The 22,950-nt window shown below is 36.4% G+C and overlaps 1 protein-coding gene and 1 non-coding gene across 5 annotated transcripts in view; one reads left to right on the top strand and one right to left on the bottom strand.

Annotated features, from left to right (window-relative positions):
• The window catches only part of LOC103151212 (protocadherin-15-like), a 196,638-nt gene that overhangs the window by 52,861 nt on the left and 120,827 nt on the right, over positions 1–22,950 (bottom strand). For all 4 annotated transcript variants that reach the window (XM_016681248.1, XM_016681247.1, XM_016681249.1 and 1 more), the window contains exons 23-25: positions 22,008–22,124; positions 19,293–19,433; positions 18,215–18,327 (exon numbers count right to left, since the gene is read on the bottom strand). In XM_016681248.1, coding sequence (XP_016536734.1) covers positions 18,215–18,327; positions 19,293–19,433; positions 22,008–22,124 — 371 coding nt within the window. The remainder of the gene's footprint in view (positions 1–18,214; positions 18,328–19,292; positions 19,434–22,007; positions 22,125–22,950) is intronic.
• On the top strand, positions 1,726–1,799 carry trnai-aau (transfer RNA isoleucine (anticodon AAU)). Its single transcript has one exon. It is a non-coding gene; the product is annotated as a tRNA-Ile (tRNA).

The following is a 22,950-nucleotide window of genomic DNA, read 5'->3' on the forward strand; positions in this document are numbered from 1 at the left end:
TTTTTTTTTTTTTTTTTTTTTTTTTTCTTGGCAGAGCTGGCAGGGAGTTCATCACGAAATATGAAACACACGCTGTGTTCACAGATTAAAAACTGGATGGCAATAGGGCAGGACGTCAATCTTTAAAAGTATTCTGAGATAAACGGAGAGCTTGGTCCTCAGTAATTACCCTTTAAAAACAGCTATTACACAAACTTACACATCCCTGATGCCACTCAAAAATAAGTACAGAAGTTAAAAGGTCCATAAGTTAGTTTTCAAAAAAATCGTGAAGTAGCAATTTATGGCTTATTCTCAAAGCCAGAGTTGGGCAGTATATTATATCTTAATTAACACTGTCAAGTTTAAAACAAGTTCAGATTACGAGAGAATATCTGATGAATTAAGCATCTTAACATGGAAAGAGCTTGGAACAACTGTAACCTAAGCAAACGAATCATCAATCTGAGATGCAGTCAAGAAGGCCAGTCTAACTGGAGGAGCAGCAGGATCCAAAGCTCAGGAGGGAAAATCCGTTTATGAAACAACTATTAGTTCTGAATGCCACAAATTCATCCTTTATGGAGAAGACTCTGGAAGACAGGCATTATCTTTCTACAGTGTCAAATAACGTTTGCCAGTATAATGTGTTGAGTTGCAGACCCATCAACAGGAGACACATACACAGATCAGCCAGTCATGCTGGCTGCTGAACTGCATAAGTACAACAATTTTAATTTTACACCTATGATGACTGACTGTGCAGTAACAACACCGGCCATGGTATCATTTCATGACTTTCCTGGGTCAAGATATACCACCCCAGGAAAGTCTTTTTTTTTTCCTAAACTATTGATTTAAGCATATGCTTCATTTTTATAACAAAGCTCACTTTGTTCAATAAAACAACAAAAGTGCTTTGTTGGATCAATCCGCCTCCCTGTGCAGGCGGTGGGCAGTTTTCTTTGCTTGCATTTTTGACAGATTTTCTTTTTGAACCTGCCAAACCTCGAATTTCCAGCAGGTTTTTGTTCCATTAAGAAAGCCCACTCCAGTCATTAGGCCAAGCGTCACAGCTGGCTAAGCGTTACAGCAGGGGCAACCAACTGGCCAGGCCATCAAGTCATCACCAAGTGATAAATTATGTTGTTGGAGAGTCACAGGGAGTGTGTGTTGAGTGTGTTTGTTCACTTCCGGCCAAGTCAATTGCTGAGTGAGCCACCTGCTCTACTTGTGTAAATAAATATGAAACAGAAGTCTATTCACTCAAAAAAAATGAACTTAGGGGGTTAATACATTAACAAAAGAATATCATGTACTTTTAACACAATGATTTCAGGTTTCAAACGAAAACGTGATAAAATCATGTTGGATAAACAAGAAATTCAACAACTTTGATGAGATTTAATCAGTTTGAGATAACATGACTCTTTTTAGTCAGACTGATCTTGTGCTGAAGATGACTAGCAAGATCACAGAAGATCATGGGAAATCACACGAGACCACGCGAGACAATCATTTTGCGTGCCGGGAAAACTCCAGCGGCAGTTATGAGAAGACTACATTTTCCTGGCAGCATTGTGCATATATCTATCTGTCTGTCTGTCTATCTGTCTGTCTGTCTGTCTATGCACAATGTAGCTATGTTTGGTGTTTGGTCATGTTTTTATGTGGGCACTTTTCTTAAATTTTCTGTTAAGATCAAGTAGGTATTTCTTAAATCCATGGAAACTGAACAGTGTGTGTGGCCGGTTAGCTCAGCTGGTCAGAGTGTGGTGCTAATAACGCCAAGGTCATGGGTTCAATCCCCATACTGGCCAATTCAAATCTACAGTCTTAATAAAATCAACACATGAAGGAATGTGGTGTGTAGGGCAACATACACACAAGCATAGATTGTACAAATGACACAACCATTGAACCATAAGGTCACTCGGTTTATTTGAGCATTTACTGATGTAGATGTCAGTTTTTTATGGCATGAAATTCAAATTAGAATGTTATTCAATATTTTAATTATTTATATTTGGTCTTTTATGAATGTTCTAGGTCAAAATGTCTTTTGAAAAACAAAACAAAATAAATAAAAAAAACTTCCTCTAAATCAGATTGCAAAGAGCTGCTCTTCAGTTATTTGTCAAAACCTCAACAGCATATAAAAAGTTTCACAGCACATTATGAACTCTGTTGCTATTTTCTCAGCAGAGCAGAGTGTTTATTACAACCATTACTACTTCAAACCTCATCATCTGACAGATTTAGGATTTCTCTTTTGTCTTTGGTATAAGACCCATTTCTCCTCCTGGCGCCAGACTTGCTTGTTTGTTTCAGTTGCATTTACCCAGAATGCCTTCTGTCATCATCTGTTTCCTGCTTTTGGAGCAGTCTCCAGTCTGCTTGGGATTCACATGTGCATTCGAATTGCACCAGGGTTGAATTTGATGAAAGCGGACCAAATAGGACTGATGTGAATGCATCCTTAGGCTCGCCTCCAGAAACTTTTACAAGTAGTTGCCAGATGGGCTACTAAAAATGTTGAGATAATGCACCAAGACCAAAAGCCAGCATTTTACTAGTTTTACTTAGATATGTTTCTGTGGAGGAACTTTAAATTTAGGTTTGACAGAAAAATTAATATTTTATTGGTTTTTGTAAACATCCCAGTAGACTGTAGATTCAAGTACCTGATTTGACGTGTGGTTTTTAATATGTAATTGTCATGAAATACTGAGTGCTAAGGCTTGAAAGATGTTATCTAAAAATCTGTTTGGTATTTATTGTCACATAATTGCTCCAGTTTTCTTCTCAAACAGTAGCAGCGGCTGCTGAGATTAGTAACATCTTAAAACTTCTTAAACAAAAGTATCATATTTCATCTGAATAGATCAGATTTCTCTGATGCAAATAATTAAAAAAAAACTAATGCATCTATATTGCTTCCAAAAAATAAATCTATTAACCAGAGATTTAATAGTGCATTGTACGCTGGTGTGCAAAACTGAGCCTTTCCCACATGCAATTACAAGTACTATATTAAAAAGTAAAGCAGAAGCTATTACTCAGGAAAGAAATATCATAAAAATTACTCTCATTTGCAGTCACATACTTATAGAAGTACAGATGGATGCAAAGCTGCCTAAACTCATTTCACATGTAAATGACTATGTAATTTTAGACATTTGCATAATTCACTCAAAACCAAAAAGTTTGGAGCTCAGTTTATTCAATTTAGTTGGTGCAGCAGCGGCACAAATGAAAACCTATGAAGTAATATAGGCTTTTCAGTGCTGTTGTCAAAATCTCCCTTTGCTGGTATAATTCTCTGTTGAACTTCTTGTTTCAAAGTACACACAACCTTGACTTTCTTCATGTCTTCTCCATAGAAGTCTCAATTTTCCACTTCTACCCTGTTCATACGCATCGCCTTCTGCATTTCCTTCTCTGCACCTTCCTGTTTTTATTTCCCTCAGCTCCAGATTTCAATTGACATCTTAGCAGACCTCGGCTACCTTTAATATCCTCCAGTTCTATCCTCTCCAAAGAGGTGACCAGATAAGGCTGAAAGAGCAACTTGACAGAATGCCTGTACATCCATTAACTGACAGAACACCCAAACACACTGGATTCCATTCACAACAAAGTCACAACAAATCACACAGTATAGTACACATCAAAAGTCGAACACGGTGATTATTCAATCACATTCCCCCACTCTCTATCAGTCTTCTGAGTTGGGCTAATGCAGTGCACATGAGCACATCAGATATCACCTTATAAATTGCTAAATAGTTCATCAGGCTTATAGGTTTGGATTTGTCTGCACAGAAAATGACATTAATTACCACTTTGTGTCGTTTTGTTAATATTTAATCTTTCCATTTTAATTGAAGTGTAACCCCTTCAGTGTATATCACACCTTCCTGGCGACAGTGAGAAATGCATCTGTTTACGTTAAGTCTGCAATAGAGATCACTAAGCTTTTTTTTTTGAAGAAAAAGCTTCAAAAATAAATCCTGCTTCAAATGTATTTTTTGACCGCGAGATAAAATTCTTTCAGACAAATTGTGAGACTGATTGTTATAACCGCATCACATTTTACTGTACACCTGGAACACCCATAATGAAACACGGTAAAACTTGTGCTGCTGTGGTTTTCGAGGCACTGCAGTAACTTTTATCCATTCACGGGGAAGTTAGCTGTCAAATAAACGCACTCACTAAAAATAAGTCATGGATAGCCTAACAGAACTCTTCTCATAGACTTCCTGCAGTGAAAAGGGGAACACAATAATGAGAACAGTGATCAGTTGTGGCAGTCTGTGTTTGAGGGTCTGTCCCTCATTGCCGCTGGCATTTATTTGTCTCAATCATTTTTTTTTTTTCTGCTGAGAATCCGGCTTCCATCATTTTGAATGGATTATTTCTTGGTTGCCACCTTAAAATGACCTCTACCAGGAGTGTGAGGTGTATTTTTGCACAATAGAGAGATGGCGATATGCAGGTTGAAGAAAATGCTTTGTCATGATTGGCAATTTTACGTTAAACTAGAAAAAGTGATCCTATCATAAGTACTGGTCCGTACAGTTGTTTAAAAGTTGTTTTCTTGTACAGTGCATCACCTCATATACTGAAGACATGGCCGACAGTCAACCAGAAAAGCCAAACACTTTGGTAATATCTGTCTTGTCCTTTTATACTATAACAGGTTTTATCCCCAGTATTTGTCTTGTTTAAATGCGACAAAGTTCAATAGGAAGTAGAGTAGAAGAGGGAGGCGTGGTTCATTTTTCTACCCCAGTGAACAATGTTATAAAAAGATAAGAAGGTTTTGTCTTGTTATTTTACTGGCAATATACATTTAGAACTTCATAGTGTTCATTCAGTACATATAATAATCCGTTTTGTAGTTTACATATTGTAATATCTCTATCTTTTGAAAACGCTAACAATACAAAACTATTTCAATGCCTAATGATGACTGAAAACAAAATATACAAAAATGGTTAGAAAGTGAACAAAGGAATCAGTGTGAAGCAAGAAAAATTGGCTGCGAAATTGAAAACATTATGAACTGAATGATAAATGGTGCAAAACCCACTAAAATATTTATCCAATTCACACTCAGACTGTTGATCGGTCCTGCTTGAAGTCACTGTTCCTGCCTGCTTTCACACAGACAGATCACTACCATGGATGGATGTTTCTCTGCAGCTTTATATCCTCTTTGGTTCGCTAGGCTGCAGAGAAAGAGCTCCATTTCTACCTTTCAGCCCAGAAACAGCCTTGTTCCTGAGGAAAAGAGCAATAATGATGGTCTCTGTGTCAAAGGTGCAAAGTGGCTTTTTCTCTACTCTTCGGAGAGATTGAATCGATTGAGCCACATCGCATAAAAGTTCCAAAAAGGGTTGTTCACAATCAAAAAACCGTCTTCAGACAAAAGCCGTTTCTAAGTAGATGTACTCTCCTGCAAAATCACCTTCCAAATTGAGCTGTATGAGAGAAACAGACTATTCAGGAGTTTCTTTAGTCAGTAAAGAGGCATTATTTTTGCCTATGGTGAGCTCAGGCTAACCTTACAACTTCATTGTATGTTTTTCCTCTGCCAATAATCTTTTATATAGCATGTACATATAAGACAAATCTATAAATGTCCTATAAAGAAGGACAAAATATAGAAATGTTTTAGCAATTAACATATAAAGAAGGAAGGCTAACGTTCCGGACGAGAGGCGGGGTGAAGTATTAACTATAAGGGGATAAAAATAAATATATTCCTCACTTTTTGTAATATTTCTATAAAACATGAGAGCCATGTATTATTTGTTTGCATTGATTTGTTGATCTGACATATTAAAAACCAATTGAATAAAATTTAGAACTTCAAGGGGTTACTCCAAAGATTTATTTACATCAAAGCTTAAAGTTAGGCAATAATACTATCTGTTAAACGGTACATATAACCACTTCATACAGCGTTGTTATATATCTCGTGAGAAGAGGAAAACAAAAGATCCAGCTATAGAAACTACAGCTTTAAGAAATAATTTGTTGCGCTCTCTCGCTGCTACCTCATCTGTCACTTTATCTGTAGCTTCTTCTCTTTTCTAGACGTTTGTTAATTGACCGCAGGATTTCCATTAGGAGTCTGCTGAGCCAGTGGTCTCAGGTCTCTGCAGTAACAACCTTTAAAGATTGTCTCAGGCTGTTTGACTCGCTTCCTTTCTCTCTGTAATTTAAAGTTTTATGGTTCAATACATATGCGACAACAATTCTGAGAGAGGTTAGAGAGATATAATGGTTTTCTTTAGTGAAAAGTAAGAACTTTAGGTGCAGCACGAGTGCAGCTGGAGAATTCTTGACACGACAAAGGGATTTTCAGATTTTTTTTGTTCTTCTGAATATCATTGCAGAAGAACAATGCAATGTTCTTCTGCAATGAAGAACATTGCAGAAAAATGTTCTACTGCAACTTCTTCTTCACTTCCTACTATTTTTATCCCTTACGGGCCAAATCCATGAAACTCTGTCCATTCAACAGTGTCCCAGCCTTAAACCCACATCAGGATTCATATTTGAGGAAATACGGATCAATTAGAGATCAAAATGAGTTGAAAACTATTTTTTGAATCACCTGAATTTTTTTATGCAGTTGACTTAGTTGCATGCCATTGCTACATGTTAAGCTGGACTGTAAACTGTGCACTTCAGAGTGCTGTGGTGCAGCCACTTGAGCTTACAAACACCAAAAGTCGCACACAGGTACATGAAAACATTTTTGCTACTTGGTGATAAATTCAGATCTTTTATGACAAACCTAAATGTTTCATTAAATCAAACACAAGTAGTGTGATGCTCTGGGGAAATTCAGATATCTCAGAACTTGGACAACTTGCTGTTTTTAAAGGAACTCCAAATTCTGCTTTCCATCATAAAATCCTGAAGGAATTTAAATTCAAGCACATTGGGGATATGCAGCAGAACATTTACACACTATTAACTGCATTTCTTAATTTCTCAGAAAAAAAAAGACAGTAAAGGCTTTGGTGTGATATAGTCAAAGTTTGGACTCAAGCCCGATTGAGATCCAGCTCCTCCACAGCGACATAAAAGATTCATTTTTAACTATGGCAGAGAAGTTGTTGCCACCAAAGGTGACACAACTTGTTATGAGCTTTAGGAAACAAATTGTTTTTTTGTCTTTTTTTACAGAGTCAGGATGGTTTGGAGGATTTTTTCCCTGAATACAGTGTTGAATTTCCTCATTTCATCTTTGTCTGATATTAAAATATGTTTAATAATCTGAAACATCTAACTGTGACAAATCAAGAGGTAAATATTTCTTTCACAACACCTACCCTAACTTCTTTTTATGTTAATCCTCCTTCCTGATACAGTTGTCCAGTAGAAAGGTCTCTCACACCATAAAAGCCATACAAGGTTATCACTAAAGATTTTAATGTTATGTAAAAATGTGGAAGAAAAGGATATGACTGTGAAGCAAAGTCCATTCAAGTATTTGTGGGAGATTCAGAATGTTCTGAACGTAGAATCAATGTTTCAAAATTATCTTTTCCTACTACTGGTCAAAATAGAAAAATAACTTTTTTGTTCTGTTGCTCAAAGCTACAAAATCTTGTTCCAATGAAAGCTAAGTTTGCTTTTTTATTTATAAATTTAAGCATCCAGAGTCCGTAGAAAGAGTGGGGAGGTGCAGAATCCCAGCTGCTTGAGAGCATCCTTCATTAGCAGAATGTCGGTATCATCAAAAAAATAAAATGAAACACCACTTGAAATATATCACTCTGTGTGTAATGAATTTATATAACGAGTTTTACATTCGGAATTGAATTAGTGAAATAAATTGCCTTTCTCTGAGGTGCTGCAGTTCTGTAGAGGAGCAAGTGTGGCACCTTAAGCTGCCTGTCAAGATGCCACTAAATCGCCAGAAGCATTTCAAAATCCAAAAAAAGGAGCGTCTGATGTTATGCTAATTCATTAAAATGCACTTGTTTACTTTCGTAATTTTCTTTTGATCCCCCAAACTGATTTTAATTTTAATGTAGGATTTTTTTATGTCTGATCTTCCTAACTTTCTCTGCATAGTACTGCTGTAACTGTTAACCAAAGGTCTGAAATCAGAAGGTATACGTCTACCTGGAGTCTCTGTTAGTAGCAATAATAATATTTTCATATTTCCTTTGATGCTTTATTTATGTGACACTAATGAGTTTAGTGAAAGATATTTGTTTTAGGATGAAAGAAAGAAAAGATCACAGTTACATTATAGGCTGAACTGCATAACAGGACACATATTTATTTTGGTGTTGAAGCAGCATATATTTATTTTTTTAATTCAGATTTTTCTTTGACATTCCTTTAAACTTAGACATACAGGAAAATTAATGACTAACTCTCATATCCACAACTGTTATTCTCTTTGCTTCTACTATACATTTAAAAAGAGTGAGTTGTTTTTAGAACATAAATCATCATTTTTATTCTTTTTTTGTTCCAAGCATACTAAATTATTTACCTTCCTTTGCTTCTGTATGAATTATTACAGAGAATCTTTATTTATTTTCCTTTCATGCTTAGGAGACGAAAGATCTGGAAATGCATTAAAATGTGATCATTTTGCTATTGTTAAGTCTTTTGTTCTTGTGTGCTCTCAGTCTTGCTACAATTTCTCATTACTGACTTCCGTTCTTTGTTTTGAAATATTTTAGAGCATCAGCGACGAGCACGACGGGACAAAAAAGACGGAGGATCTTCTCCTGGTAACAATCCTTTGAAGGAGGTAATGAGCAGAAGGTGGGGCTCATTTGGAAGTAATTTAACAACAAGGCTGTATTAGCTGTGAACTCATGACTCAGTAGTCAATTAAGTTTTCTTCGAGCAGCTCCTCATCGACACCTTCAAGAAGGAAAAGGCATCTAATTTAAAAGCAACTAACTGAACAAGCTGCATGCCGTGTCTGCGTGCCTTTCCTTATTGAGTCTCTTTTGAATGGATGGTTTAAACAGTTGTTGCAGTTGACAGGGGAGTCACACCAAAAGTCAATGTTTAGATTCTCGTGCACAAGCAGAAGAAAAAGATCTGGACAGAGGTTTGGTGGAATGCCTCCATCTTGATTTTTCTCCCTTCTTTCTAATTAAATATTTTTCTCTTTGTGGGTCAAGAGGAGTGTGTAACAGATTTAACAAATTTAACAGGCATGTGATTAATGAACACACAGTAAAAACATGTTTTGGTGACTTTAAACCACATACATGCAATAAAGAATACTCCAGTAGACTGTGTGGATTGGTTGCATCGTTGTTTATTGTGTGCTGTTGTTTTTTTTAATGATCACTTTCCTGAAAGCATCAAATTCAGTGTTTAAATTTTAAAAAACGTTGCTGATCACAAGCACTGAATTCTGTCTACTCAATGTAACTGGTATAATCAAACAGCACTATGTTTATATCGGTGCATACGCTAGACCCTTTGGGTTTAAATTCACAGCTTTCATAATGAAGTATTCATTAAATTTACAATACATGCATTTTTAATGCAATGTTCCAGGAAACAAGTAGAAGGAAGAGAGTTTACCCAACTTTCAGAGTGGGTCTTAACAGTTATATTTTCATTAAGTAAAAAAAAAAAAAAAAAGATGGTTAAATTACCGGAATCCTAAAATTGAGTTTTTTGGGTATTTAGAAAATGTGATTATTGTCACATTACATGCAAGTTATATTGAAGCAAACAACACATTTTATTATTAGATCCAATGAATAATTTATCTACTTACTAAGCTTTGTTTCTGTGCAAACTTCAAATATTTCTAAATATTTTACATGCTTTGCTCTTCACTGCAACTAAACTTCAGTCACTGCGACATGTTAAGTCCAAGACAGAACACAAAACTTGACACTGACCCTTTAATGTAGTGAAGATATGCAGTCTAGTCGCGTCATGAAGGAATCTGTCATTAGAAGAACCTTACGCATTTTTAAGAAGCCCATTCAGAGTTTCCTTTGATCTGTTAGTTTGATCATTTTAGGAACAAAGGCAAGAAATATGTCAGNGATCATTTTAGGAACAAAGGCAGGAAATGTGTCAGGCCAGAGGAAAAAAAAAAAAAAAAAAAAAAAAAAAAAAAAAAACGGAGGCAAGCTCAACAACCACCTATTCAAAAGAAAAAGACGGAGAAGTATGAATCACCCTTCTGACGCCTTCCTTTTCACCAAGTTTGGTTTAAGGTCACAAAAAGCTGCAGGAGTGGAGATTTATGCATTCATGCCACACTCGCTATTCTGCAAGCTTTCAGGCATTCATATTGGAGGCCTAATATATTTTAGATGCATGCAAGTTGTTTGATCTGGTAGCGCGAGAGTGTTGTTCACCTGCAGCAGTTTTGCCCAATGTCATTTTGTATTTCCACCGGAGTTGTATTCCGTTCTCGAGGTTGCTCCACATTGTTTGAAAAAGAGGAAGTCCTCAGCCAACCGAGAGCCGACAAACAGGGAGACAAAACTTACGAAAGATGTCTTCATGTGTGACTGCACAGATGCCTGCCTCAGCACTGACTCCGGGCGGTGTCTGTCATGTTTGGAGTGTCAGTCTACCTCTGCCTGTCAATTTCAGTTTCTGTAAACCTTCCTGTCCATCTGCATCAGCACAGTTCTCTATTAAAAATTTCACCTGCTTGCCTGCTTGTTTGCTTAATCTACTTCAATCTGTCAGCCTGTCAGCTCATCTGCCATTTGAAAGACTTATCATGCAGTATGTTGATCTGTCTGCGTGCGTGTGCGTCTGCCTATCTGCCTGTCAACTTTAATGTGTTTTTTGAAATGTTCTATCCTGACAATGATGCCACTTCTTTCCCCCCCCTCAAACTTCTATATTGCAGTTCTTTCCTTTCCCCTCTTCCCCTCTTTTACTAGCATTACATGTCAAACTATTCTTTCCAGCATCCTCCGTCAACCTCTGATATTGCAGAACTTTGATCCTCATCCTTTCTTCACTTGCTTCTGACCTAAGATTGATCTTGTGAACAAATACTTTGTTGCCAAGTGTTGTACTTCTGTAACAAATTCAAAATTATTTGTGCACGTTTTTACTCTGCCTGTCATAATTTAAAATGAGGAATGATGCATTTCTAAAGAATTGAAAGAAAAAGATTGTTTTGACTTCTCTGCTCCCCAATGCACTTCTCTCTTTGCCTGCTCCCTATTTCTTAACTCACTCCTCTCATCTGACAGAACCCCACTTATAGCTTGTTGTTTTGTTTTTTTTATATATTAACCGCATTGCTACATCCACATTTACAAGCAGGTTGTAAATGTGACTTTTAAATCCTCAAAATGAATATATTTTGATAAATGCCCCCAACTCCCAGTTTGAAAACAGCATAATTAGCCAAACGGCAATGCAGTAAAAACAAACACCTTGCTGGACTGAAAGCCTGCTGGCATAGCAACAATGACATATGTTCACCTTATTTTTCCCGCAGCTCGTCAGGAGGTCTCATTGCAATGCATATGTCCTCTGGTTTTAGATTTTAAATGTTGGGGTTCTGTGGCGAATAATTTGTGATGTTTACTCTGAAAAGCAGTGTTTAACCTTCCTTTACTCGTTATTCAGCACCGCTTCATTACATTACACTCTCATTTAAACAGCGCAGCACTCTGAGCTCCCGTCACCCACCGGTCAGACGCATGACAGAGAAGAGTTTGCAGTTTGTATGCTTAATTCCTGTAAAGTGGGACGTCTCACATGCACTCATTTAAACGCTAATTCAGATGGCATACGGGTTTAATGTTCCACAGTGTGAGCAGATGGATAAATTTCTTGAACGGCTTATTTTTCTGTGCTCGGTTAATCAAAATTAAGGTCCTAACTTCTATCATTTTATTTCAGACAATTTGCGACAGGCGAAAGAAAACCATTTCTAGTTGGAACTGTAACAAATGAAGTGGTTTTAATGTGAGTTAGCTTAATTTAGAACAGGTTCCTGTCAAGGATGAACTGACACAGTACTGATCTTTTAGCAGGATAATTATCAGAATATTATGACCAATCATCACTCATGAGAATAGAGCATCAGAGAGGATCAAGGCATCTGGAGGACGTAGAGAGACTGTTCAAAAGGAGAATAGTCAAAGGTTTTATTCTCTGTACGTTCCAACCTTGTTAAACATTATTAGAGAAAACAAAAGGCTATCAAGGTGGGAACATCTAGGGGGGGGAAAAAATCATTGATAGCAGATTTCAGTAATTTTGCTAAAATTGTTATTTATTAACAAGATTTTTTCCTCCACTGAAAATATGTTTATGCCACATCAATAATAATAATAATAATAAAAAAATAATCATTTGAAAACTTTTTACTCATCTATATCATGGATGCCAATCAAAGTGGGTGTTAGAGAGTGTTGTGCATATGCAAAGAAATACAGGATTGCAGGAACAGAAAGGAGTGTAGGGGCAGTTTTGGTTAAAAGTGAGAAAGCTGCTGAAACCTGCTGCGTATGCATGTGGAAACCGATTTTATGTGGTCTGCTCAGCCACAAACTCAGCGATTAGCCACAGAGAGATCTCGAACATCCTCTAAAACTGGTGAAGATGATGAAATTAAACTCGGAAAGACCTTGTGGTACAGCCGATGTGGAAAACAGGAATCGCTCTTCATGGATAAAGTGGAAAAGGGATGTGTGGGAAGGCTGAGTGATGAAAGGAAACAGGTTGGAGGGAGCAGCATCAGTGTAAAATGTCGGCTAGGAGATTGTGAGAGGAAACTCAAGGTAACAAAAATAAATTGGCATGTTTCAGGTTTCTGGACATCTGTTGCTGCCCCCAATCCTTTTGTTTTTCCTCATCCAGCCGGAGTTCTCCATTTGACCACGTCTCCAAAGAGCACAAAGCTGCTTTGTGGCTATTTGGACTTTTTTAGTTTGTTTCAAATTGAGCTCCTCTCTCCATTTGACCCTCTTCACAAGATTCTCATTCAACTGTACAAAAATATTTAAATATTAACACAAAAAAGTTGAATGTGATTTATGGCAGTGATGTATCTGTATGACAAAATTTAAAATTAATTGCCTTTAAGGCAAAGTCATCTGCAGCTACAACAAAACAAAAACAGAACTCAGTAACTTAATTAAATAAATGGTCTTATTTTAGGCTTATGCGATACAAAAGCAAACCTACATAAATAAAAAAGACTTTTGTGTGAGTTTTAGGTTGATTACAGTAAAATGTGCCACATATCTCCCAATTTGAACATCTTTAAATAATGACTGAACATCATTCGCTAACTGTCTCTTTTCCCAGCAGCATGACGGTTGATGAAACTGGAGATCCGACATAAGAGATAACTTAAAAATATTGTCCTGTGTCTGACTAACGATACCACCATTATTTGCTTGATATCTTAACTATGACAGCTATATCAATGGCTCTTAAAGCTACATCATTTAACACTTTGTTAAATCGCCATGAATTTAAGATGGGTAAATATTAATCTAAAGCAAAGCTAAGTCTGTGAGTGTCTCCAAGTGATCAAATTAACCAAAGCATTAAAGATAAGAAAATATTTGAATATTCATAAGTGCAGACAGAGCTTCTGTATGATTAAGGCTGAAATTAAAAACGTTATCATTGGGTTAATTAATGCAGCATGTAAGTTCCTTTTCTGCAGGTGCTTGTGAGATAATACGGTCACTGAGTTGGTGACACCTATTCAGCAGAACTTCTTAACCTGTTCATAGTCTTTACTGAGTTGTGTTTGATGCTTTTTATTGACATTATATGTTGCTATAGATTAAATGTAATGATTTTATTAGTTGACTTTAACTGATGCTTTTATCAGAATGAATCAGAGATTATTTTAGTCTTTCACAATCTGCAGCATAAGACATTCAATGACATTCATACAGTCTTTTAACTTCTATAGTAAAATATTAACTAATGAGATGCAAAAATAAAAAAACTGCTCCAAGTTGCTCCGACCTGCTGGATTGATGGGCATGTTTGTATCTGCATGTGTTTGGTTCCATCTGCTTTGTTAATCCAGTGCAGATATAAAACAAATACTTGAAAACAGTAAAGTTCTACTGCTTTTTGAACTATTTGTGTGTGTGCATGTCAACATATTCAACAAAATGAGTCTATTATGTTCCTGGTGTTGCATTGGATTTGGTCCCAATGCATACCTGACCTTGTAATTATAGCTGCATGTCTGTCCCATGCTTTGATTCCACATTTCCTAAGGACTGCATATGTAATAAAGACAAAAAAAAATCTTAACAAAAGTGTTTTTAAAAAACTCCATCATTAAAGATTATACCTCAAAGCAATATGTAACTGCATATGAGGAATCTGCTGTTTCAGTCACAAGAAAAGTATTTTTAGTCGCATCAAACTGGCAACAAAAACAAACTTTGAGTCATTTTTGCTTCCTAAAACCCTGAAATAAAAATTTTGATCATGAGCTGTGCAAAGCAAAGCAATGAAGAGCCTGGATCTGAATATTTCACAGTCATGTTAATTTACTTTTGAAATAATGCAAAGCAGAAGTTGACAATATTATTCTGTCTGTTCCCAGTCCAGGATTAAATATTTAGACTTTATTTCAATTTTGGTGCTCCAGCAAAGAAACAAATAACCAATAGTTACTGTAATGAATGCATGCATTCAAATTCTACATTTTTTAATACTTTATTTACTCTGATGGCAGCCAAACATGACTGTTATCTATGTTTTTGGTGCATATAATGTATCCGTGCTCAGAAGCTGGATTAATAAAAGTCAAATTTATCTTAATCTCTCGTGATAATCTGCTGTGTTATCTCTTTGCGCAATGATGTAAGCCACAGCAACATATTTCCATGTTTGATCATATTATTTCTTGCTAAAAAAAGAATAAAACAAGGATTTGAATGTCTGAAGCATTTTGGGCCCTCAACACACTTTCTAATTAGATTAATTAAAGTTACAAGATGTTTGATGCCAGGGAGGACATGTGGCTGTGTGCGAACACTTCAATAAAGGGGAAAAAAAAAATCCACACATTTTTAATGTATGCATACATAAAAATAAAAGGAGAAAAGAGCTTTCAATGATATGTCAGTATTTCCTTACTGTTCACTTAACCCCCTGTTGATCATTTCCTATGGTTGCTAATAACTATGCATGCATGTGCGACGCTGCCTGCATACTGATTCTGCAGGTGCAACAAGCCCTTTACAGTGAGAGGAGAAAAGGGAGCCAAGACTAAACACAGTTGCAGCAATGATTTAACACAACTTCTTTCACGGCTTATTAGCTTTTTCACTAGATGAGCAACCCACAGACTGAAAATGCACAAACAGCAAATAAAGCCAAAGCTACGGTTGACTGGTACTTAGTGTCTGTGTTCAGCAGAGAGAATTGGCTGGATCTCTGGTGCACCAATGCATCTGCATCCAGAAATCTTTTGAACTCCATCCCAGTCACATAAAGCATGTTTGATCCTGAAAACGCCTCGGCAGTGGTAGAAACATATATGTTGACAGTGCTTGATGTGAAGTCTGTATTGGGTATATAATAGACAGCAAAGCTAGAAATTGCAATAAAATATTCTCCTTTTAAAATTTAAGATGTAAATTTTTTATATGTATAATTGCACATAACAAAAATATAATAGTCAAAAAGATGGCAGTGATTTTTTTGTTTGCCTGTCTGAGCTTTTCTTGGAGTCATACAAAATGCAATTTCCATTGTACTAGATTAAGTTAGTACCAGCTTACTGTGCTAATAGTGGTTCTAGTTTTTAAAGGGTTAGTAATTGCTGGAGAACCCTAAAGAAATTAAACCAAAGCCGAAACATTCAGCATGAATGCAGAGTGAAGCGCAAGAACATTAAAATGCAACCAAATACAGATTACAAGAGAAGGGCAAAAATTCACAATGAGACATGCAGAAAAACATACAAAAGAAACACCACCCTCAGAAAGAGATACGTGGAATTCACAAGCATCAAATAATAATATAAAAACACATTTGTTATGCTTCTGAACTGAGAATGTGTCTTTACTGGGTTGTGAGCAATGATCAAAAGGGGAGAAATAAAACATGAAGGTAATACATACTGAACTCCACACAAATATGCCCCCACACTTCCGTGGCTTAAAGCTGCGTATCTGTATTAATGCAGCGTCTTTGTGACGCTGTGGAAGATTTTAATGCTACTTAGTGTTGAACACATTAAGACTTTTGGATTTAACTAACAAGCTCATTAGATTTATATAAACACCTGCTTAGAAATCTGAACGGCTGAACAATTTCTAGATACACTATTATGATAAACATCCATAAAATGTGTTTTGAAGATACACAGAAGCCCTTTCCGTCTGAAACAGACGACATGTTGCTTAAAGTGAGTAGAAGCCACAGCAAAGAGACGTGGTGGAGAAAGACATAAGAAGTGAAAGTGTATGTCTATAAATATATATATACTGTCTGACGGGCAAAGCAAATTGAAACAGGCATTACAAAAGAGAATAAACACAACTACACAGTGGCGCTGATCAGAAGAACACTAACTCAGACCAATTTCATTCTGTGAAAACTAAAGAAAGCAGACAAAGACAGATAAAAGGAGATAATAGCAGGAGATTATAGTCCATTTTTACATCTGCATCTAAACACACACAAGAAAACCTGAGCTGATCCCTCCTGAAGTCAATAGCGAACAGAAAGAGAGAGATTTAAGACTGGGAGGGAGGGAGCTGATGTTTGTTTAGCCACATGGGCTTAGAGTGTCATAAATTAATAGTTACTGGGTCTGTGACATGTAATTGCTGAGGCTGTTGACAGTGCAAAAACAAAGACTGAATGGAACGTTGACAGAAGAGTGATTATTGGCGTTTTCACTTAGATCAAACAAAACCTTATCCTTTTTTCGACTATTTTTGTTAACTTACTTCATGCTTCAAAACATGAAAAGTCAAAGTATTCATTTATAAAGAAACTCATTTGTGTCAGATGTGCAATAAGCAAATCACAACTGAATCAAACAACTACACTAACTAAATGTTAACAAGCACGATCCCAGGTTTATTCCTGCTTTGTTTTAACAAGGTATTCCTTACAAATAAACTTTTCCCAACTCTGGAATAATTACTTTTGAGAACAGCATCAGAAAATTTCCATTCATTTGAATGTTAGAGCCACATCTTGTCCCATTACAATCACACACAGCCTAAATACATATTTGTGGGTGTGTTTTGTGAAATAACACAAAACGGGAAAGAAAAAAAAATAGTCGATGGGGATTTTTGCTTACAAATAAAAATCAGAAACATGTACTGTGTATTTGCATTTAAACCACCAAATTAATTGTAGGATGATTTCACTGCAACTGCAACTAAATGCTTCTTTTTGCTCAAGCACAGTAGAACTGCATGTTGACTGGGCCATTCAAACATAATGGATATGATTTGATCTATGGCATTCCTTTCTAGTTCTGGTTGTGTGTGTGGAGTGGGTGTAAAGTGAACCTCCACTTAATCCTCAAGTCTTCTGCAGCCTCTAGCAGGTTTTCTTTCAGGGTTTTCCTTTGTTTAGCTCCATACATCTTCATTACCTTTATGTTCCGAGTTATTTGCAAATTCTAAAATTATGGATTCCAAGCCAACTAGTGATGTAAACAAAACAGAAAAAAGTGAAGAGGAAGACATGGCCAAGCTGTCCCCATACCTGAAGGTGTTAACAAAGGCAGTTTATTCACATTTTACTGCATTATCCCCTCATCAACAGGTATGACTGGGAAGGTGTGAAGACAAAAGTCAGTTGTCTGGCTTATCAAGTCAAAAATATACATCATCAAAAGTTTTCCACTTTTATCCCGTTTAAATTGAAGTTTATTGTTGTGCGACAATGTGGAAAACTGCAATGCAAGATATTTAGACGAGGCAATTCTGTTTGCTTTTGATCCTTAAGAGGAAAGTTAAAACTAATAACTCAATGTCTGTGATTTTCAGTCACATCTTTATAAATTCACTTTAACAATATTTCATGGGAAGAACACGAGCTCTGTAAGCGAACTGTGCACCATTCAGAACCGCGCTAACGTGTTAACTTTGTGTAATTGAGATTTATGTCCTTCTCTTTCCACTGAAGCGCTTCTCGCACAACAACCGAGCAGCTGCCGCATAAAACATTCAGATGACAAGAAAACACAGGATGTGTGTTTGCGTGTGTGAGAGCGTACCTGTATTCTTCTCGAGTGAACACGGGGATAACAGAGGGCTGAAGCACTGTGATTTCCACCAGAGTCGTGTTCTCTTTCACAGGCTCGCCATGATCATAGGCCACCACCCCCAGCTGTTGGAGACGCATGCAGATGAAGACAGAGTGGGTTATGACTATATAATCCCATATGTTTCCCTCTGGCATATCTGTTTTTTCTGCTCGCACCGACTTTCTTCTTTTTCATTTAATTGGTGGTAACTAATGTTAACAAGCCCCAAAAGAGAAGCGCTGACTCTAGAAAAAAAGTCAACATAAAATCAGAACAGGCTTACTTTCATATTGCAGTTTTTACATTTCTATACAATGTTCCTAACTCATAACATTTTGAAAATACATGCACTTGGCTTATGTGGCAGTTAAAAGCTTTGCTCGGTCTCAGCTGATTTAAGTTAGTTATATATATATAATTTGCTCCTGCACAGAGCAGAAGTGCTCAAAGAAACCCAAAACTGAGACACCATTAGCTAATTATTTTATATGCTGTTCAATGAGATTTAGTCACAGCTCTGGAACAATTTTCTTCTTCCTCAGTCTCGATCCAGAACGTAAACACAGCGGTACAAACAAAGTAAAATGACTCATCTTAAGGACATCCTGCATTTCTACTTCAATCAAAGGCCAATCAAATCTAGGTGGACAACCACATCTTAGCAGGTTTGCAATGATAATATTAATTAAATACAAGTTAACTATTTATGGAAAATGAGATTTTATGACGAAAAATACCTCTTCAGTTTCTGATTGCAGTGGGGCAAAATGTAAAATTCAAGGTTGTGAATACTTTTGCAAGTCACTTTTATTTGCTACATAGTATTATTGCTGTATTTCACACTAAAACAGATTTGAATCACAAAGAAATGAATTAAAAAGGGCAAATTTAAGTGTTTCCCATTTGCAACTGACAACCTCAATGTTCCTACCTGTACAAGGGTAATGAAAAAAAAACACAGCTTACACATATATTTAGTTCAATTCTAAAAAATACATCACTTTAAGCATTTTTTTTTTTTTACAAAAGAAACTGGGTATGTACTCACTCTGAACTTTAAGTTGGGTTCCTCGTTAAGATTTACTCTGGTAACCACATGACCTTTCTCTTCATCTACATCGAATATACTGGCAGAGTATGGATAGGCCTCCTGGTCCACCTTGTAACGAATTAGACCTGCGGGGGTTCCCTGCGAAAAGGAAAAGCAGAGCACGCGTAATGTCGATGGGTTTGCCGTAGATGATTAACTGCCTCTTTCATGCTTAGCCGAACAAATATTTCTTGAAACATAATCTAGCGTTGGAAGAGAAATGGCTTTTGCAGCGGTGCTAAATGTCACGCTGTCCCTAAATTTAAATACTAATGATTGAACATAAAAACACCCAGTACCATTTTGGACACCTGGGGTTCAAGGTTTAATAGTCATAAATTAACCTCCAGAGTGTTAAGGATAACAAGTAGTATGAGTAATTTTGCACAGAATGGTGGGAAATAGAAAAACATTTCACGTCTATGCCGAAGTTTCAACACATGTAGTTCTGCTGATATTTATTTTGTGAGGCAGATTAAAAAAAAGGGTTTTTGGAAAAAATATTGTAAGAGTTTGAAAATGCAAACCAAGTAAGGCAAAATCAAAGCAGACACGCTAAACTGATTGAGCGTGCTATTCTCATTGGCACTTCTGGACAAAAATTCTGACAAACAAGATATGATAAAAAAAGATCAATGTTCAGTTAAATAATATTCAGTAAACTGGAAAAAATGGCATTAATTACGCCACTGAACCTCTCTTGATATCAATACTTCTGCAAATAATTCAAGGTGTGACTTTGCTACAGCAATAAAAGCTAATTTTACAGGAAGACTGACACATTTTACCAAGAACTGCATTTAGGCATGTGAAGGATGTTTTAGAAATATCAGCTATATCATAGAGTAGCTTTAAATAAACTGTAAAATGTTCACTCCCATATTAAAGGCACACAGGAATGAATATTAATGTCACACAGCTTCATTTCAATGATTTTATATCAACCAAATCTATGCTGAAAAACATATTTTGATACATTTTAGCAGCTACACACCGTTTGAAACTGTCTGCCTATAGAAATGAATGAACAATGAATGAAAGTCATTGGAAAGTCCTTGTGCAGATAGAAAGACATACTATGTGTGTTTGTGTGGGTGTGTGTCTTTAAAACACTGTTGAAGAGTGTTAGTGGTGCTACTCAATATGTTTTTTATTACCTAATTTTTCCCACGGAGTGCAAGACGATTAAGGAAAACATCCAGTCAAAGATTCAACTCAATGACATAAAGACAAATTAGCCTTGTAAAACTTTTATCTACTAACTACAGCACTGTGGCATCTAATAAAAGATCTTTATCGCGTGTAACTAGGGGTTACACGCAACAGGTCATTCAGTCATATTCAATCACACTAAATGATTCATGGCAGCGGTTTTATTAATAAAATACACTAAAAACTCATGCAGTTAACGGACACTTGAAGTGACACAATGTACAATTGTTGTGATCCCAACAGAAAATTAAGGCAGCAAATTTTTAGTGCAATGATCATGTTTTGTGACAAAATGTAGGTTTAATATCAGAACAGCACTGGTGAACAGTACAGCTGAGCTGCTTGTTAAACGTCTCCATTAAATGTGTTGCTACCAAAAAAGTTTGAAATGAGTCGACAGAACCTAACAGATGAACAACAAACAAAAAAATTTGCATCAAGATGTGTGTATGTGTATATATATATATATATATATAAAAAAAAATTCCCTTCTCACCCTCCGCGGGTGGTCTCTCTTTCATCCTCTGAGCTCGGGTCCTCTACCAGAGGCCTGGGAGCTTCAGGTTCTCCTCCAGTATCTTGGCTGTGCCTAGAACTGCACATTTCTGGACTGAGATGTCTGATGTTGTTCCTGGGATNTATATATATATAAAAGTAAAAAAATGCTATTAGCACTTCGTTTGGGCCTGAGGGAGTACTTTTAAACCGTAAAACCTGGAGAGTATAATGATGTTTTTTGGCTCAAGAGAATTTACTTTGATGCTTCTACCTGCACTCTGAATCAATTCAGCTGATGAAAGAGGACAGCAAGCACATAAGTCAAAGGAAGTGAAGCTTTTAAAGAGGCACATGGCGAAACATTGCGGGAGAAGATTTTGCTTGCAGATGTGAAAATAAAAAATAAGTTCAGAGACTTGGAAATGCAAAGTAAGGAAACTCTGTGTTTGAGTCTGGCCTTTTTTCATAAACATTTATTCAATAGGTGATTTTAAAACTCACCAAGCGGCTGCTTTCAGGGTTCTATGAAAATTAGGTGTGTTTTTTTTTCCTAAAATGCATTGCATAACACAGATCTGCATTTTAACAAATGATTGTGTAAATCAGAAAAGCTAATTTCAAATGATGCGCTGAAACTCATGTTGCAGCTTGTCCGAAATCTCAAATTACTCTAAGTAAACACTCTAAAGTAAAGTAAGCTGGTTCTTTATTTTACAAGCCAAGTAAGTTTTAGAATGGATGTTTTGGATTTAAAAAAAAAAAAAACCTTGGTTAACAGAACCACTGCTGAGCAGAGGGAAAAAAGAGCAAGGCTCCAAAAGGGAAAAGGATACAAATTCAAAACACACTTTGACGGACTGAAGCTGAGCATCATTATCCTGTATCATTCCATTCCAATGCACAATTTTAAGAGCAAGAGAAGGAAAATAGTTTGATTAAATATGAGCAGCTGCAAACACTCACCGCAGGGTCAGAATCGTTGGCCATCACCGTGGTTACAATGGTTCCCTTGGCAGCATTAGGAGCAACCATGCCTCTGTAGACGGGTTGTCTGAATGAGGGAGCAAAGTCATTCATATCCTGGAAAGAGATTCAAGAAAAGCAACACAGACGTGAGAAAACAGTGAATGAAATTTTACAGGGGAATGATGTGAACTTGAACGTTAATAAGTTTTTTGTTTTTTTTTTCAACTGAGTTACCAAATGTCTGACATGTTGTGAAAGTTCTCTGCAGTGAACCGTTGGTTGACTTCAACAAATCACGGCAGCATCACACAATGTTGACAAAAATCTTACAATTATCACCAATTACGAGGACGAAGATGTTCTGATTTTATTAACTAACAACTCTCTACTTCACCCTGGAAAACAAACAAAAAAAACATCCTGTCTATAAAACAAACACAGCTATAGGGATCCTTTGAAAGTCAAAAGACTGGAATGTGTTTGTCTACAATCTACACTGGTTATGTTTGTCATGTCTTGTGATTTTCATTCATTCATCCACTCATTTTTTCATCCACAGACACTTTTTATGTAATGTGAAAGATTTTGTTCTGCATATTCCAAAAGACTTGCATCTATCATTGTAATGTTGTTCCTGAAAGGCATTGGCTCGGGGGTTTAGAGTAGGGGTCAATACCGTTTTTCAGATCGATTTGCAAAACACTTCAAAGATTACTATTTTACTTCAACTGTGAAACTTTGTCTTACTTTGCATTGATCAGTGACATAAAAATCCCAGGAAAGTAAATTGAATTTTTTGGTGCATAAAATATTCGATTGGTATGAATATACCTGCAATATTTTTTACATTTTCTATGCATCTGGGCTTTAAGGGCGGTTTTAATCATTTTTATTGTCCAAACCAAAATGGCAGCAATAAAAATACACAATGATTCTTGGC

This window comes from Poecilia formosa, unplaced genomic scaffold (assembly GCF_000485575.1).
Source record: "Poecilia formosa unplaced genomic scaffold, Poecilia_formosa-5.1.2 Scaffold274, whole genome shotgun sequence".
NCBI lineage: Eukaryota > Metazoa > Chordata > Actinopteri > Cyprinodontiformes > Poeciliidae > Poecilia > Poecilia formosa.